The following is a 19,067-nucleotide window of genomic DNA, read 5'->3' as shown; positions in this document are numbered from 1 at the left end:
GAACAGGGTTTAGAGAGCGACGGCTAGGTTTCTAAATTTTAGGACTAACTCTTAGGTTAAAATTCAGCACATAAGTGTATTCTTTTTATAGACTTATTTGAGTATCCACCGTACCTTACGGTGTGCTGTATTTTACTTAAGTGCACCATACTTTACGGTGTGCCGCGCTTCTCTAATTAAATAATAAGTCATACTTAATTATTTAATTACTAATAAGTCTTATTTATTTCTCTCATCTATCTGTCCTTTGTGTGTGACCCTATAGGTTCTCGTAACGTTGGGAATAATATTAAATCACATATTTAATATTATAAACAGTGAGCGGTATCTAGCAACACATCACTGCTACCCAAGTGACGAGAATGTCATGTGATCTGACGAAACCTTTCCATGATAACGATCGTGTGTATAATTACCCCTTTGCCCTTATATCTATATTGAACACAAGGCATAGATCGTGTCATCCTTGTATGGTTCAATATCTTATTTCTTGATCCCAGAATATACTGAGTAACGAATAAGCTCAATATCTCATATTGACTTAGTTCGGCGTGGCCACGCATTTTATCAGTCATATTCCATCAAGAGGCCCGTAGATATTACTCCTGTTATGCATGAGGGGCAAATTCCATCTAGGTCACTCATGTCCCTCAGCATGATTTGTGGAGTACCCATCAACCGACTTTATAGTCATCCTGTTACGGACAATGTTTGAACGGCAACTAAGTACTCTACTCCACATCTAGGGTTCATAGTGGTTTCAGGTCGAAGGGTGGTATACACCATTATCACTATGAGAATAACTTATGACATTTTTCATACCACACTATGTAGTATTCTCATGGTGGGTCAATTCAATATAAATATTACTCCTAATATTTATATCTATGTGAAGACTTGATATCTCATATCCATGACACGTGAGATGAGGTCATCAGTCTACTCACATAATAGTCTCTATGTTTTACTGTTATCCCACATCACAGTAAAACTTGACTACGGATACTTTAAGAATAGTGTCTTTATATTTAATGGAGTCTCACTATTAAGTCACACTTAATGTTCCATTAATTAGACTAACTATTCTAGGGACTTTATTAGTTTGAAACAAACATAATAAAGAAATGCCTTATTATATATATTAAATATATAAATCAAAGTCATGATACAAAAGAAGATTCTATCAAAACAGATTGGCTTTTAGGGCTTACTCCAACATATTCTTCTTAGCTTGAATTTGCACCCAGTCTTGCAAAGAGTCTCTTACGCACGTGAGCACCTAAAAAAACTGTTGGTATCTTATCATTCCAATATTTTTGATTTCTCCTCCACCAAAGTGTCCATAAAACCATTGTAAAATTTGAAATTTTCCTTATATGGACTGAAAAAATCTGTGCTGATTGATATTAATTGAAAAATATTCTGTTAATTCTTGCATCAAAATTCAGCTGTTTGAGGACCAAATTGAAATGAAAGACAGACAACTCAATATAGTGAAAAACCAACATGAACTAACAAGAGAAGCATTCAAGCGGAAGCGAAAACAACCACATACAAAATCTCCAATCTTGGTAACCTCAATCCCATTTAAAAATCGAAAATTCACATTTGCGAAAACATCCACATACAAAATCTCCAACCTTGGTAACCTCAATCACATTTAAAAATCGAAAATTCACATTAGTAATGGTCATTTATGATTGTTATGTTTTTTTCTTTTGTTGTTACTCCCACAAAATAGGCAACTATGATCTTTGTTTTCTATTTTCATTCATGTATGATATGACAGAAGATAACATATACTAAATTCTTTCTCGTTTCAAGTACAACAAAATACCCCACCAAAGAATAAAAAATTTCCACAAGACAATTACATCAAAATAATAAGGGTGGAATTTCTAGCCACTAGGCTACTTGACCAAAATAATAAATAATTGAGAAAAACCACAGATATTACATTTATATAAGAAAAACGTGATTCAACTTTCAAGAGATTGTTGGGACAGTATTAGTAATGTTGCCTGGCCTGCAGTCACATGTGCACACATTTCGAGATCCTTCCACCACACGTTGAGATCTTCGGGTATGAAGCTTGATGTTCACCACCTTGCCTGCCATCTAAAGGACCGACATGTAGAGAAAAAGACACAGTTAAATAAAAAGGTACAATACTTGCTACCACTCCTAAACAAACTCCAGAATTAACACCCCCAGCCAAAAAGAAAAGGTGCTAGGAAATATCACAAACAATATGAAACAGAGTCGCAAACAGACTTATTCTTAAGCTAACAACGGGGACCCATCTATTGTGCCAAAGTAAACAGCATGCTGAAAGCCCGGGCCCCAGGTTACAAACACATCTCATTGGCCTACTAGCTCTGTCAACTCAAATTCATAATCTTACCTAATAATATCTAGAAATTGTAAAGCTTGGTTATAGTTTCTATGCAAAGCTGAAATTCTCGAAATTCCTAAACAGTAAGCCAAATACTGAAGTAATGAAGCTTGTAAAAGTGAAATGCCAAACCTTGCTATATTCTAAGCTCACCTTTCTATTAGGGTATGTTTGGATTGATGGAATAGAATGGAATGTGGTTATGTTCCATTTGTTGGAAACAAGAAAAAATTATGGAATATCATTTTTATTCCCTCCTAATTTGGACAAAATGAGATGGAATAAATTATTTATTGCCATTCTATTCTTGTCTTTTTCACACAGCAAGATACTTCTGCGGGATCACCCTCGTTGATAGTAAGGAAAAGAGAAAGTATGCAAAAATTCTGTTTTAGTGAGATGAGATAGTGAGGTCACACGAAATTCTTCTCTGATGAAGGGAACCACTTGGCTTGGGCTGTTGCATGTTAGACATCGTTCTATCAGATTTTCTTTTCTTTCTGTTGTAATTCGCCTTGTTCATTAATTGAGATTACAAGTTATCCAGTACCTAATTCATTGGTCCTATCACATTACTTACCACCAATCCAAACTTACCCACTTCATCATAGGAATAAACTAAACATAAACTATTCATGGACCGAATGACATTGCATCAACAAGATAATTCCATTTCACTTCCCAAACCTATAAAAACTACCATGGAAGAAAACACTCAATGAACAAGCCTGAGCTGAAGTTCCTTATGAGAACGAGCTGTCAAAAGCGTATTAAAAACAGAAATATAAAATAACTAAACAAGCAGTAACAAACCATTTTCCAAACCAAGTCTTCAGGACCCAAAGGTTGAGCTGGACTGGAAAACAGGAAATGCCTGGAGTACTGAAAAGGAAAAAACATTAAACACCAAACAGGTAAGCAAGACAATGCACGGAATATCAATTTTAGCAAATGAATAATATCTAAGGTAATTATTGCAACCAAAATTTGCACACGGCACAAAATATTGCCAGCTTGACATTGGTAAAAAGTAGTAAGATATTGCACAACTGGCGAGAAAATATTATATGACAGCATTAAATAGGGAGGCGGGAGCATAGAAAAATTCTGAACGACCCTGATTACAAACCTTGGCAAGATTTTGTTGCATATCTTTTATATGAGCAGGTCGAATGTCTCTTAAATATTTGAAGAGCCAACCTGACTTCAGAGCGTCATTGGATGAAACAAACAAAGCTATCTGCATTGGCAAAATGTTAAATAAGCAACTTCTCTCTGAAAATGAAAAATAAAGCTCTTACTTATCAGTTAACCATATATAGCATACTGGATAATGCAGTTTTGAGTCACTGGGTCTGTCCTACCTTAAATCAATTTGTATTGGTGTTTAAGTTCAGGTAATAATAGGCTGGTAAAGTCTATGCTTTTCTTTGCTGCATTTGATTGAGAGGATGCTTGCACTGTTGATTGTCTACCGGGACTTAAACATCGGGGATATGACTATCTATTAGTTTCTCTTTGGTGTTTTGCTTTCGCTCATGGCAATCTCATGGTTACTGTTATTTTCAATACACAAAGTCAGAGAAACTGGATATTCTCTGCTGAATTTTAGTTTCCTACCGTCCTTGTGCACTTTAATGCATATGAGGATACCTCTTCCTCAGTATATTTTTCTTTTCAACAACGCTACTCAGATGAAGTAATAAAAAAGGAGAACGGACAAAATAGAAACCGGGAAGACAAAAAGGGAATTAAGCTCCCAATCTTTGAAAAAGATATTGAAGAATCTACTGCTGTTTTTCATTGTTAAACAGTTTTCCTTACCAACAAGTGATAAGACTTTTGCGAGGAGTTCCGTGTATATGTATGCACATGACCTGGAGAAATTTGAAGAAACAATTGGGCTCAATCTACATTGAACCAAATTCATGATGCAGCGAAAAATGTTGCCAATGAAAAACCAAATTTTGTTGCTCACACTTCGGTTTTGGAGGCAATGTTATCCGAAAGAATAAAAAAGTTTCAACCAAATCCATTTAGCACTTATGTCTCGACCGTGTCTTTAAATACAACTTCTAGAAATAGCTCAACTGTGGATGAGGTAGCAAGTTGGAAAGTTTGACTATATTGGATGTAAGTTTTTGAAATCAGAACTAGTGTGTTTTATTTAATTAACAGGTTGAAAAGTGCCCCCATTATGTCCCGGTTGAACCTGAAAATAATAATGTTTTACCCAAGGAGCAAATTCAGGTGGAGAATCAGATGTTTTATGAAACTGATGAGGTCAGTAGCCAAGAAGAGTTCAAAAACTGTTTAACAATGAAAAACAACAGTAGCTTCTTCAATTTTGATCCTTTAATTGACAAACATTAGACATTTTTGTTCTTTTCTGTCAATTTTTAGTTTATGTCAGCAAAAAAATTACTAATTTTTAGTTTAATTGACAAACATTAGACATTTTGAAAATTGGTCCTTTTTATAAGAAACTTTGACCAATTTTCAAATATTTTAAATGTTTAATTTCACTTATGCCCTTATTTATTATGAGAGAGAATATTAAAAATAAGTAAGTTAGTTGAATTAAGAGTAATTAAATAAGGGTATACATGTAATAAATTTAAATTTAGAAGAGTATTAAATTTAAATTTACAATGTGCTTCATTGGTTTGTGTAATTTTTTCAAAAAGGACCGGGGGGGAGTATGAATTAAATCTTTCACGCCCCCCATCTCATACATTTCTGGATCCATCCCTGATAAACACCCTGCTGTCTAAGAAAATCTAATATTAAATGGTTCAATATTAACTATCTGACATAATGATTATGGCATCTAAAATTACTACCCCATTATATACTCCTATGAACATACTGTATTCTGCATAGATGATCAATCAGCAACTTGCTCAAACTGTCTACACCAAATTTGATTTGCAACCTTACAAAGTTGGCTAGCTAATTTCACAAATATTTTATTGCAATTTACCCTTATCTCTTAATAATATTTTTTATTTTATCATTTACTTGATATAAATGCATATACACACCTTTCTGTAATCAAGTATCCCTTCAAATGGGAGCTCCAGTTCATCACTTACTATAACCGGAATACAGCCACTAACAATGGCATCAAATAATCTAGCAGAAGATGGAGTGTCACCAGCAGGATTTAGGCAAAATATAGACCTGACAATGAGGAAGGCAAACAAATAATTACTACTACATAAGTAAGCAGGGTGCACATATTCATGAGTTGAACTTATATTACTTGCGCATGCCATTTTGAGCTGCTTCTTTTCCCCCCTCTCCAGAAGTTCCCTCCTCTATAATTACACCATCAGATCCACTTAGTTGATCCACAAGTTTAGAACGTATCTTTCCTCCCTGAAATAGAAAAGACACAGAACCACTAAACCACATAACACTTACAAATGTGACAAAGAAATTAAGAGAATAGCACATAGTCAAGTAGAGCAAAACGTGATAAGAGACTTCCAGAAATTAAGAGAATACCACATAGACAACTAGAGAAAAACATGATAATAGACTTCCCCTATAAGAAAAGACAACCCAAATATTAGACATTAGTCGGTTACAATCCCACCCAAATATCCAAATATTACATAATAGTAAAAATATAAGTCAACAAGTATTCTTCAGAATTGCCAATAAACGTGACTCTAACAGTAACATGAGATTGAACAGGAATGCTAATAAAAAGCACATATATATGTCTGGAGTTCAAGTAGCATTAATATGCAGATAGAAAAGTTTCACCTTTCAATCAATCAATTAATCAGGAATCTCACAACATGCTTACCGCATTTCTTTTGAGCCGGCCCCGAAAGAAAAGAAGTGTGCTTCTCTTGGGATTTATTTCAGACAAACATCTGGCATCACAGAAATCAACATTGGCAACATATGGAAGAATCAGGTCTTTCTCGAGATAAACCTGTCCCGGCTTGTACCTGAAAGACAAATTTGAAAAACATCATCAAATACCATTCTCAATGAAACAAAAGCATCTTATTCACACATTCGTCTGAAAATCAGGAAAATACCAATTTCCCGTGGAATCCATATCCGGCAACAACCATATTGCTTTTTTCACGTATCTCCTAACAGATTTAAAAGACCACGGATGATGTACCGGCATTATGTGATCCCTTCCACCAGAGCGCTTCCAAGCAGGTTGATCTGTGATCCACTTCAAAGCTTCCTACATCCAAAAACAACAACTATTAGGACTTTGCAAAGTTTAACAAATAGAGCTAGTTTCAATAAACTTCTCCTAAACCACTTATGCCGTCTAAGCTTTTTAAAGAATAAAATTAATTTCTGCAGCTTATTTTCTTAATAAACTCTCTAATTTAACTTCACTATACTAGACAGACACAGCTATAAAATTATAGTGAATTATTAGTAATTGAAAATTCATACTAGTATTTGCAAATTAAGAAACTCTCATGATGAGTCTAATACAAACTGAACCATAGAAAAAAAAGCATATTATTAAGTTGTTAGAAGAGCACTCACACCCTATAAAGGGCCTTGCATTGTTGTTTTTCCAAGAGGAAAAAGCTTATAGTGGTGAAAAATGGTATATAGAACAAATCAGCATCCTCTTGTCGATGAACCCTAACAACAGTTTTCAACAGTCTCTCGGATTCAGGAGCAATGAGATCAGCCCAAAGCCAATAATCAATAGAATGCTACATTCACAAGAAAAACAATTAATCATCAGAGAATAATAATTAACAATTAATCATCAGTAAGAAATGCAATGGAATGGAATGAGAATGAAAACCTGTTCGATGAGACGGTGAACGGGGCTACCATTAGAGGTGAGATTAGAGGTATCTCTATAAGTGTTTCTAAAGAGCCATAACAAATCGTATGTGAATTTTGAAGGCATGTTATAGACGTAAACCCTAAGGGGAAGAGAAAGAGGGTAATACGGATCGGAATTGAGTCTATAGGTTTCGGAATTGAAAACGGTGGCATCGTCGAGTTTGTTGACGTCGGTGGAAGTGTCGTCGGGGAGAGATGGTGAGGAGGGGGTTTTGGTGAGGAATTGTTCGAGGGAGGAGACGAATGAAGTGTGGGAAGTGGGGAGGTGGAGATTGGTGGTTGGAGTGCGGAGAGGAGAGAGAGAAGAGAGGAAGATAAGGAGTGAGAAACCGATTAGAGAGAGTGCCACGAGAATGATTCGTGACTTCGATCTTGAGATCTGTTGTTTTCCTGCCATTTTTTCCGATCAATCAATTGATTTCTCTGTGTTTAGTTTAGTGGGACGGTAATAACAGAAGAAGAAGAAGAAAAGGAAGATACATACATACATACATACAGTTACACTTACACAGATATGCTTTTCCAGTTTTACCCTCCTTTGCTCTTCGTTTTTTATGGGTAAAAAATACATTTTGTTTTTTTATTTTTTAACATATTTTTTATTTTTATAATATAATAATCAAAGGATGTAATTTTTGGATCGATGATTATTTAAACTCATGTATAATTTTAAATTTAGATAAAAATATTCGGTTTAATAATATTGGCATTTGTTAGTTGAGTTAGATCTTATAAATATCTCTTAATTTTATAATACATACAATCAAGTAGTCTAACAGTTAAAATTTCATCATTAGATGAATAAGTAGAGTATTCGAGATACAAATTTTGATTCTTGCATATTTAATGCAATGTTCCTACTAATTATATTCCCGTTGAAAATTTTATATAAACAAACTTTTGAGGTATAGCAAGACCCTTTAAATAAAATAAAAACGATTTTTTTAAGGGTACAAATTTCTTATACTGAATTGCACAATTATTCATTTCATGTAGTATGATGAGTCAAAATTCAAACTTCCTCTAGGTGACTTGATGTTGATGCTCACTATCGGGCTGATAAGCATATAGTAAATTATGGCGTTAATTCATTATACTTTAGTGTAAATCTTTCAATTAAGTGAACCCCAAAATGCACTATTTTCCTTATCATTTGTAGTTAACCTGCCTTTTGGAGACAACCAATTTTGTGACCTTTATTTTCATTGCAATGAAGTTTTGATATCTGAGATTCAACTCTATACTCTACACTGTAAAACCAAACTATGCACTTCTCAAGAAATTATATGTAGTACTAGTATCATGTATTCCAACATAAAGTGTGCCAAAATAAAACAAAAATGACTAAAAATGAAACATGGAATCTTAGTGTAGGAAGCCATAATGTCCAAGAGTCAAACACACTATCATGCATGTATTCAGGTATGGATTGAAGTTCTCCCTCCGGTCTTGAATATACGCAAATATTTCTTTTTCAAATTCATTGAATTAGTAATTCAATGAATTTAAAAAAGAATCTTTGCTTATATATTCGAGACTGGAGTAGTAGAAACTTATAAGGAAATGAAGTCATATTTTGATGATTGTTGTTGGTTCTTAGGATCTTGTCCCCATTGAGATGCATCCCCGCCTTTTTTGCCAAAAATCATTTCATCAAGATCATCCATCATGTCATCATGGCTCAATCCCTGAACTCCGGTTCTTGAACAAGATGGCTTTCTAATCAAGTTCTCTTCTCTAAAATGAGGGGATTCATCTGGCTCAATAGCAACTGGTATCATCGTATTCAGTTCTGGTTCAAGCGGAGAAACTTTAGACTTCTTCTTCAACTCTTCATATTTGGAGAGAACCTTATGGATCTCATCATTTACATTCAAGGCCTCATAAAGCAGTGCTTCATTATTCCCAACTGTCTCAATGATTTTGTGGACTGTAGATTGGGACTCACGGCACTGTTGTAGTAATGTGATGGTCGAATCTTGCTGCAGAACGAAGGAAATATACAAATATATAACTTGGTCATACATCAAAAGTGTATATTGTGTGTATATTTTAAAGTTAGTGATATCTTTAGCTTCAATTCGCAGCTAAGATATCTGCGATAGATGACTATTCTTCAATGATAGCAAACCAAAACTAATTTATAAGAAGCAAATAAAGTGGATTTGGGTCATGTTTGATAAGCGACTTAAATGAGTATGTGTGAGTTATTTTGATAAAAATATATACTGTTTTTGTAAGCTATTCTAGAGAACTTAAGAAAATATGCTTAAAACAACTTATGAACATGTCATAAGCTGGTTCTATAAGCTCTCACAAAAAGTCTAACAAGTAAACAAGTGGCGACGCAAGCGATTAACCATAGTTTGAATCATGCCCAGAACAATCATTGGCCAGATTCTACTGACCTCCAGGGCGAATTCTGAATTACCATGCCAATCTACTAAACCCATCTTAGAAGTAAAACATCATAAAACCTGTAAGATGGGTTTAATATCATATCACATATTTTTATAGACTAAAAACATAACCATAGTTTGGTGATTATAAAGCAAAAACTGATATCAAGTGTTACTGGTTGTTATTAACAGGGCAGACTAAAGCAATTGAGTTCGATTGCTAGAATCGTCTTTTGGGAGGCAGTTCTGCCCTATTTAAAAAAATCAATGTTCCGCTTCTAACTCGAAGGTTAGTCTCATAGCAGATCCAAAAAGCCTAAGACATCGGTGGTGATACTTTCAATTGTCTACTAGACGTCAAAGATCCTAATAACCCGTGGATTAGAAAAATAAATAAAACATACCGGTTTTAGTCCAAAGTATGTTAATGTTAAAGTCAACATGAGAAGATACACATATAAAGAAACATAAAAGAATGCTACCAGTTAGTAGTGTAGCACAAGAAAGCAAAATAAAATACCTTGAGAGTATCTTTGTGCAACACAGAAGAGAGAAGGTGAATGATATTTCTTGCAACAACAAATGCTTCCTTTGTTTGTTGAGATGTAAAACATGGCACAAGATTTTCGCACTGAATAATTTTTGCAAGAGTGAGATCAGGCTGAGTATCATGGTCAATAAGATATTCAAGACTGAGATCAGCCATCGGTGCAGAGGCAGAGCTAGAAGGAGTAGAAACAGAAGCCTTGCTTTCATTGTAACCATCAGGGAACCTAATGCCCCTTGATTTCAAACTCTGCAACAGAAAATATCCATAGTTGTTAACAAATTCAGGAATATGTGACTCTAGGTTTGAATAATCGAAAATCACATCAATCACTCACTCTATTGTAATGTCGGAGACATTGAAACAATTAGTCGAACTCTGTGATCATTAGATCAATATATATGTTGTGTTTTTGTGTTTCAACATATGATTTATTTAGATTTGGAATTGTTATTAACTTATTATAACATATAGAATTGTTAAAACCGATTTGATTTTCTTAATCTACAATTAGGAACTAGTGATTAGCTTAATTGATTTCTCTTTATTTATTCTACAATCCTAGAAAACTTTGAAAGTACCTTATAAGTTTCTTCATAAACAGGGAGATACCGAAGCTCAGTAGTCGACTCTCCCCAATCGCGAATCATCATCAAAGCCTTTTCCTTACTAGCAACAAAACTCTGATCAGGATCATCAACAATCTTAACCATTTCATCAAGAACTCTCTCAGTAGCAACCTCAAAGAAACCCTTATCACAATTCTTCACCAACATTTCAAGCAAAACCAAAGCCAAGTACTGACCTCTAGGACTTTTCATCATAACCCTTTTCTTTATGGCACGTACAACATCACAAGTATCAATTTTGTCAGCATTAATTAAATCACAAAGATGAAGAATAATATCCCAATTGGTGTAATCAAGTGACTCAGAAGTAGCATCAGCAACAAGTTTATCAGCTTGGTTTGGTTCTTGAAAAAACTCTTTCATCTTGAAACTCATAGTACTCATTCCAGCACTCATCTTTCTACCCATTTCAGCTCCATTGATTTTGAGACGCTCTCCAATGGCATTGACTTTTCCCTTCAAATTTTCACTCATGTTTATTTTCCTTGCTTTGGATTTCACTTCACTCCACCAATATCAATATAGGCTTTGCAGGCTAGAGAGAGAAGAAAGAAACATATGTTTATTTTATGTACATTTATTTATTACTATGATTAGTGAATTGAATTACTAGTAGTTTAGATGAAAAGAAAAGGAAACAAAATGTGGAAAGGTGTTAACAACGTAATGTGACGATATTTGCACTCTTTAACCATTTGGTCATAGGTTTATGACTAGTGCATATATGAAAAACATTTGTTGGAACCACTTAATTGAATTTCGGTTAATTGGAGAAAATTAGACTTCAAAGTTGTATGCAGAAGATATTTAATTTTTTTAAAAAAAAATGTTGAAAAGTGTTTGAGAAAGAAAGCATTCCACATGTAACTTTGTTGGATTAAGGTTGTCTGCCGTAATAAAAAACCACTGTTTCACATTGTTTTCAATCTCGGCCGTCAATTAAAGATTGGATGGTTTAAATTAAATCTGTAACTTTTCAATAATAATGATCTTAACCGTTAATTTTTTATCGAACATCCCATATCGATTACAGCGTGTTACAGTGTGATTTTGTAACTGCAAGCATCTTTTTCCAACTTTTGTTGGTGTTGGAGAAGACACGCAAAAAGTGTTAGTTGTTCATTGGAATCTCAGTCTCATCCTTTGTCATTTTTCATGTATTGTGTGTTATGTGTGATATCAACATTCTCTCTATTTTTTTCCTTTTCAACTACAATTCCTAGTACGTTACGGAGTATATGAAAGGTATATAAACCAAACTTTTTGCCAAATACTATAATGTCTTAATGGCAAAGCAATTATTTATTTTTTAGGAAAAAGACAATATTATTAACAACTACCAAAACCCACCTCCTAAGAAAGGGTGCATACAAAATGATATATTTGGTGGAGTTTTTTTTAAGGATTTTCAAGAATACTTTAAAATAATTCTAAGTAATTCATGATTATATATTTGAATTATCTCCATTTTCAAATATGTGTTTCGAATTTGGATATATAGTAATAGGAAATTTTATTGTGAACATTTTTCAAAGATAACAATGTTTGTAACATATAAAATTAAACCAATCGAATTAAATAGAAGTATTGATTTATGTTTTCATTAAAAACCTAGAAATCACCTTTTTTTTTAAAAAAAATAATCTAGAATTCGTAAAAAAATCTAGAAAAACATTTTCCGAGATTTACATACTTTTAACTTGGCAATGATAGCAAAATAAGGTTGGAACATCATGACGAAATCTCATACTTTAGTGCCAAAAATTAATAAAAATCAGTTCATAATTTATGAACCAATTTCAAACTGGTTATGAACTGAATTGAACTGATTTACAAAAACAAATTAGTTTTTATAAAAAGTTTTTGTTTCGACAATATCATTGAAGTAGACATTAGCATATTTTTTATAGAATGATCCGCACCTTATCCATAGTCACAATGCCCCAGCATTCATCGGAGAATGAATAAGTGTTCTTTCTGTGATAAGCTTCAAAAGGAAAAAAAAATATAGAGTAAGCTCAACATCCAACTTAATTAAGAAACCAGGATCATTAGCTTAACATCATTACTTTAATGACATATTATCCACTCTTAATATATTGCTTAGACCATAATACAAACTGCTTTAGAAAAAAATAGTGTTAAAATAGTAGTGACCAGAATCATTATTTATCAATTTTAAATTGAAAATTCAAAGACCATCAGAAGATTCAGAACAGAACTATTCACACTTATCTGTTCATAAATCTCTTCTTCATCAATGGATTCTTTCCACAACTATATTATTTTACTGATTGATTGTACCTAGAGATTCAAATTCCCTAATACTAATTGGAAATTTTAACTCAATAAATTTTGCAATCTCATTAAAAAAGTTAGGATGTTTATAACATACATTGGGTTTCCATGTCAGACTTTCAAAAGGTCATACTTGGGCCTAAAAGATAAGTCTACGACAGGTTACAGTCAAACTCAGGCTCGGCAAAACCTAGTTCGGTCTAGCCTATTTCCAACTCTATTGTTCACACACATCACAAGAGTACTAGAGAAAATATGAAATCATCAAAAGCACCGAGACTACAATATGTAGAGGATAGATGAAATATTGAAATGTTGTAATAACACTCACATCATTTAATATCATAAATTACACATTACATACAAAAACACATAATGTGGTAGCCACAAGTTCTTTGAAGAAAGAAAGTTACCCTAGATTGCTAAAACTTATTTGCTACGGCAGTCCTAATTCCTCTCATCTGTTCAACAATTTCCTTCCATCTTGATGCAACAACAACAGAGATAACAACAGCCCATAAGATGAACGTAATTAGCGCAGTGATAGTCGATATCAAAAGCACTAATAAGACACACACATGACATGCCATAACCATCATAATCACAATTTGCAGTAGACCACCGTTGCCAGGAGGGTGTTTTAAGACGTACGGTATGAGAAAATGGATAATTGTCAAAATCAACACCGATCTCATGAGATAGAGATATTTCTCTATAAAGTTGTCACCAAAACCTGATGCCTCCACATAAACAAATGCCATGCGTGTCAAAAATAGCTTGAATATCATGTTATTGACTTCCATAAACCTTTTTATGATTGTCACTGGCAGAATAAGTAGGTTCCGATATTCCAACTAGAGAGGGGTGACGTTGTCTCTTCCACAAACGCTCTGCTAGGGTTTGTGGCATGGATTTCACTTTTACAGCAACAATACCATCTCCGACGAAACAACAACTACCGCCTGAACCGCCAGACAAAGGTGGAAAGGGTGTTCAACATAAATTAAAAGAAGGCAGCAGCACTGTATCTTTTAGAGATAAGGTGTTGGGATCTCAAACTGTGATGATAAGGGAAAAAGTTGATCTCTTAGCAACAAATCAAGCCCAGGTTGAATTGATACATGGGAATAGGTTGATGCCAATGTTACATGTGGAAAGAACTGTTATAGAAGAACTTAGCATACCTTGGAAAGATGCCCTTGTGGTAAAACTACTTGGAAAGAATCTGGGATATGGAACAATGAAACAAAAACTAGAGAGTGTTTGGAGGCTTGCTGGTGCATTCGAGTTAATGCATGTAGGCAATGCTTTCTATATGGTTAAATTTGATAGCGCAGAAGACAAAAATAAAGTCATTAGTGGGGGTCCTTGGATGATTTACGATCATTATTTAGCTGTTCGTCATTGGTCACCAACATTCAACGCAAACACGGCAAAGATTGATAAAACTATGGTGTGGATAAGGATCCCGAGTTTGAATTTGTTATACTATGACGAAAGCGTGTTGTGGGCATTGGCATCTATGGTCGGTGCACCAGTCAAAGTGGATTTACATACTCTGAGAGTGGATCGGGGAAGATTCGCTAGGATGTGTGTAGAGATTGATTTAACGCAGCCAGTGGTTGGTCGTGTGGGAATAAACGGCGAATGGTACAAAGTCCAGTACGAGGGTCTACACATCATATGCACTCAATGTGGATGTTACGGGCATATTCTAAAGGACTGTACCCAGAAAAAAATTATTCCTGCCATGGAAGCAACGCAGATTGAAGGTGAAAAGGTCCACAACACAGCTGCAGCAGGCCAGAATCACAAGCCAGATTCAGCGGAGAAGATGCATACAGTGGTGCAGCCCAATTTGGAAGTTAACCCAGAATTACTGCATGGAGATTGGATTAAAGTTGAAAGAAGAAAAAAAGGAAACAAAATAAACTCTCGCGGATCTTCAGGAAACCAAAAAGGAACGGTGCCGGTTTCTAAGTCTGGAACAACATCTATGGAAAATGTTAAAAGCATGAACGGCCAAGTTGGAGAAACAATTAATGTTGGGATTGGTCAAAAACAAAAAGCAAGGTTTAAAAAAAAGAGGCCAAGACATGATAATATTGGTATAAGTAATAATGGGTCCATTACTAGTCAAAAGAATAATAACCCATTTAATGTTGGAGTTTATGATGACGGGTACACTGCATATAAACAAGTGGTCCAACAACCACCGGCTCGAAACGAATCTGCGGTGTGTCCTAACAGCTGCGTGCATGCAAGCAAAGAAACACAAGTCTCTCAACAAGAAAATAATATAAGCAACTTGTTAAGTTCTACTAGCAAGCCAGTGCACGTGACATCACCTCAAATAAGAATGAAAGGGCCTGACACCAATATGCACATGGAAATGGCCCATGATACCAATATGACTTTAAATTAATGAGTCTCTTGGCTTTAATTTTTATGTTTTATTTTATATTATTTATTTTAATGAATTGTAGAGGTGCTCAAGGGAAGAATTTTCAACGAGCACTTACTAATTTTTGCAGGAATAACAAAGTTGATATGGTGGCTCTGCAAGAAACCCGATGTAGTGGCAATATTGCCATTAATACTATAAAAAAGATGGGATTTAAATTTCACTTACTAGTCGAAGCTCAAGGATTCTCCGGAGGAATTTGGCTTATGTGGAATAGGTTAGACATCAAAGTTAATTTAATCACGACTAATTTTCATTTTCTCCATGTGCAGGTTCAGGAAAAAAATGTGGACCCCTGGTTGCTTACTGTGGTTTATGCTAGTCCGCGGGAGCAGGAGAGAGGTGAAACATGGAATAAGCTTCGTCAACTCGCGGCTAATATCAATGAACCATGGCTTATGGTTGGTGACTTTAATGAGATAGCCAGTCCAGAAGAAAAAAAAGGTGGTGCTCAGGTTGATATCAAGAAATGTCAACAATTTAATAGTTGGATTAATGAGTGCAATTTATTAGAAGTCACAACTGCAGGGACCAAGTTCACTTGGAGGGGACCTAAGTGGAATGGGAGAAATAGAATTTTCAAAAAACTTGATCGAGTTCTTTGCAATATAAGTTGGAGACTGAAATATGATGAGGGTTTTGCCAAGGTCCTACCTCGTGTTCAGTCAGATCACCATCCTATTATTGTCCTTACTGAAGGTGAGCCTAATAATGACAGAGATCGCCCTTTCCGGTTTGAGGCAGCTTGGTTTTGTCATGCGGAATTTCATTCGTTTCTCAAAGACAAGTGGGGGGGAGGAAGTGAGTTGATTGACCAACTCTACAATCTCACACCTCGTCTCAAAGAATGGAATAAGGATACTTTTGGCAACATCTTCAAAAGAAAAAAGGAATTACTAGCGAGACTAAATGGAATTCAAAGTAGTCCTAATTATGGTTATAGTAATTTCCTTGATTCTCTTGAGAAGGAACTTCAGGAACAACTAGCGGTTACTCTATACCAAGAGGAGTGTCTTTGGTTTCAGAAATCTAGAGGTCGTTGGATTACAGATGATGATCGTAACACCAAGTACTATCATTCTAAAACTATTGTTAGACGAAGAAGGAACAAAATCATTTCCCTCAGAAACGAGGAGGGAGAGTGGGTTGACGAGCAAGATAGCCTCAAAAACATGGTAAGAACTTTCTATACTAATCTTTACAAAGAGGATCAACCTATTCGTGATTCAATCATATCTTGGTCTACTTACCCGGTGAATTTGGAAGCTGAGCATCTTCGTTTGAGTGCTCCTATTAGCTTTGTTGATTGTAAAAAAGCTCTTTTCGACATGGGTCCTCACAAAGCTCCAGGAGAGGATGGTTACCCTGCTATTTTTTTCCAATATTGTTGGGACATCGTTGGGGAATCTCTTTACAAGTATGTTAATCAGGTTTGGTCTAACCCTTCGCTTATTTCTTATATAAATAACACTATGCTTGTTTTGATTCCTAAAGTAGATAGACCAGAGTTTGTTTCTCAATTTCGTCCGATTGCTTTATGCAATGTGACTTATAAAATCATCACAAAGGTGATTGTCAACAGAATCAAGCCTTTATTGGATGGTATCATTTCTCCCTACCAATCGAGCTTCATTCCTGGTCGCACAATTCACCATAATATTATTGTGGCCCAAGAAATGGTGCATTCGATGGCCAAGATGAAAGGTAAAAAAATGTTCATGTCAATTAAAATTGATCTAGAGAAAGCCTATGACAGACTAAATTGGAATTTTGTTGAGCAATGTTTGGCGGAAAGCAAGTTTCCTCCTAAACTCATTAATATTATTCACCATTGTATCACCACTCCTTCTTTTAAAATTTTGTGGAATGGGGAAAAGACTGACATGTTCTCTCCTACGAGAGGAATACGTCAGGGTGACCCCTTATCCCCTTATTTATTTGTCATATGTATGGATCGCCTTTCTCATATTATTGCAGATCAGGTGGAAGCTAGTTATTGGAAACCTATGCGTGCAGGTAGGTCTGGTCCTCATATTTCTCATCTTCTTTTTGCTGATGATCTTCTTCTTTTTGCAGAGGCTTCCATTGAGCAAGCTCATTGTGTCATGCATTGTCTGGATCAGTTTTGCCAAGCCTCGGGCCAAAAGATCAACAACGAGAAAACTCAAGTTTATTTTTCTAAAAATGTGGATCAACACACAAAGGATGATATACTTCAGCATACTGGATTCACTCATGTGAATAGTTTGGGGAAGTATTTGGGGGCGAACATTGCTCCTGGCAGAACAAGAGGGAAATTTCAACATATTATTGGGAAACTGCAAAACAAGCTGAGTGGGTGGAAACATCAATGTTTGAGTTTGGCTGGAAGACTTACACTGACAAAATCAGTTCTTAGCTCTATCCCTTACTATCATATGCAATACGCTAAGATTCCAAAGACTATGTGTGATGAAATGGAAAAAATTCAGCGTGGTTTTTTATGGGGTGACACTGAACAAAAGCGTAAACCTCACTTGATCAATTGGGATGTGTGTTGTTTGGCTAAGAAGGATGGGGGATTGGGAATAAGGAATCCTCACCAAATGAACATAGCTTTCCTCATGAAGATACTCTGGAATATCATTAATAGGCCAGAGGATTTATGGTGTAAGGTCCTATATAGCAAGTATGGCCGTAATAAGGACCTTCGGGTTTCTATAAATTCTCAACCTTGTGACTCGCCCCTATGGAAAGCCTTAACAGGTATTTGGGATCAATTCCAACAGTTTACGGTTTTACAGTTAGGGGATGGTAATCACACTAACTTTTGGATGGATAGATGGGTGCCTGATGGATCTTCTCTCATGACGAGGGCTACCAACCAACTGATTGATTCGACTCTTGTTGTAAAAGATGTTTTAACAGATGAAGGAAACTGGGATCTTAATTTCTTGAATGATAATTTGCCAACCAATATCGTGAACCAATTGGTTGCCCTTCCTGCACCTAGAGACACAGATGGGCCAGACTCTATAGGATGGAAAGGCACAAATACTCGACATTTTACTGTTCAGAGTGCTTATGATTTGCAACGGGAGAATGTTCACCATATAGAAGGGGACTGGACAGGGATTTGGAATTGGAAAGGACCACACAGAATTCAAACTTTTATGTGGTTGGCCGCTCATGATCGCCTTCTGACTAACTACCGCAGGAGCAGATGGGGAGTGGGAATTTCGCCCATTTGTCATATATGTGGAAATGAAGACGAAACGGTCATCCATACTTTGAGGGATTGCATATATGCAACTCAAATATGGATCAAATTAGTTGCATCTAACCATATTACTAATTTCTTCTCTTTTAATTGTAGGGACTGGTGCTTCAAGAATCTTAGCAACGAGTATGGAGCGCAAAAAGAAGGGTGGACATCCATTTTCATGGTGGCATGCTGGTATATGTGGAAGTGGCGAAACAAATCAATTTTCGATGAAAACTTTCGACG

The 19,067-nt window shown here is 35.4% G+C and overlaps 2 protein-coding genes across 3 annotated transcripts; both read right to left on the bottom strand.

Moving 5' to 3' along the window:
* Window positions 1–1,738: 1,738 nt before the first annotated feature.
* On the bottom strand, window positions 1,739–7,767 carry LOC123916379 (probable arabinosyltransferase ARAD1). 2 transcript variants are annotated; one of them, XM_045967829.1, is made up of 9 exons: window positions 7,200–7,767; window positions 6,931–7,104; window positions 6,454–6,611; window positions 6,213–6,360; window positions 5,661–5,776; window positions 5,440–5,578; window positions 3,525–3,635; window positions 3,209–3,277; window positions 1,739–2,118 (listed from the first exon to the last, which is right to left on the bottom strand). In XM_045967829.1, exons 1-9 carry the CDS (start codon window positions 7,638–7,640, stop codon window positions 1,987–1,989), a joined length of 1,488 nt encoding a protein of 495 aa, XP_045823785.1. In that variant the 5' UTR covers window positions 7,641–7,767; the 3' UTR covers window positions 1,739–1,986. The 2 variants fall into 2 exon arrangements, with proteins under 2 accessions (XP_045823785.1, XP_045823786.1); XM_045967830.1 differs by lacking the exons at window positions 1,739–2,118; window positions 3,209–3,277 and adding an exon at window positions 4,220–4,272 and having other exon boundaries at window positions 7,200–7,713.
* Window positions 7,768–8,532: 765 nt separating this feature from the next.
* Window positions 8,533–12,263, bottom strand: LOC123916245 (TOM1-like protein 1). Its single transcript, XM_045967658.1, has 3 exons — window positions 10,771–12,263; window positions 10,163–10,438; window positions 8,533–9,225 (listed from the first exon to the last, which is right to left on the bottom strand). Exons 1-3 carry the CDS (start codon window positions 11,290–11,292, stop codon window positions 8,797–8,799), a joined length of 1,227 nt encoding a protein of 408 aa, XP_045823614.1. The 5' UTR covers window positions 11,293–12,263; the 3' UTR covers window positions 8,533–8,796.
* Window positions 12,264–19,067: the final 6,804 nt, after the last annotated feature.

The sequence above is a fragment of the Trifolium pratense genome, linkage group LG3, assembly GCF_020283565.1.
Source record: "Trifolium pratense cultivar HEN17-A07 linkage group LG3, ARS_RC_1.1, whole genome shotgun sequence".
NCBI lineage: Eukaryota > Viridiplantae > Streptophyta > Magnoliopsida > Fabales > Fabaceae > Trifolium > Trifolium pratense.
The sequence above is the reverse complement of the archived record's forward strand: the minus strand, read 5'-3'. Positions and strand labels throughout refer to the sequence as shown.